General features: G+C 28.5%; 1 protein-coding gene across 1 annotated transcript in view; it reads right to left on the minus strand.

Annotated features, from left to right (window-relative positions):
* Positions 1-256, minus strand: part of LOC102670895 (mediator of RNA polymerase II transcription subunit 17) — a 2,853-nt gene continuing 2,597 nt past the window's right edge. The window contains exon 8 of the mRNA XM_006615959.2: positions 1-204. Coding sequence (XP_006616022.1) covers positions 186-204 — 19 coding nt within the window. The 3' untranslated portion in view covers positions 1-185. The remainder of the gene's footprint in view (positions 205-256) is intronic.

A 256-nucleotide genomic window follows, 5' to 3' on the forward strand; every position in this document is an offset into this window, starting at 1 on the left:
CATAAGTAATTCCATTTTGTTTAAAAAATTCTTTCCTTCCATTTTGTCCCACCGAACTTCTTTGAAAGAACCACCTAAATTTTCCCATTTTCTTTCTCTTACTAATTGTCCAGGAAAGAAATCTTTTCTGGGAGAATGAGCTATTGCAACTTGTACTCCCGTTTGTGGTTCACATCTAACAGCTATCATTCTAAAATTACAATAATTGTTTTAAATAAAAATACGCATTTTATTTAAAAAAAAAAAAAAAAGAAAA

This window comes from Apis dorsata, unplaced genomic scaffold (genome assembly GCF_000469605.1).
Source record: "Apis dorsata unplaced genomic scaffold, Apis dorsata 1.3 scaffold_247, whole genome shotgun sequence".
Lineage (NCBI taxonomy): Eukaryota > Metazoa > Arthropoda > Insecta > Hymenoptera > Apidae > Apis > Apis dorsata.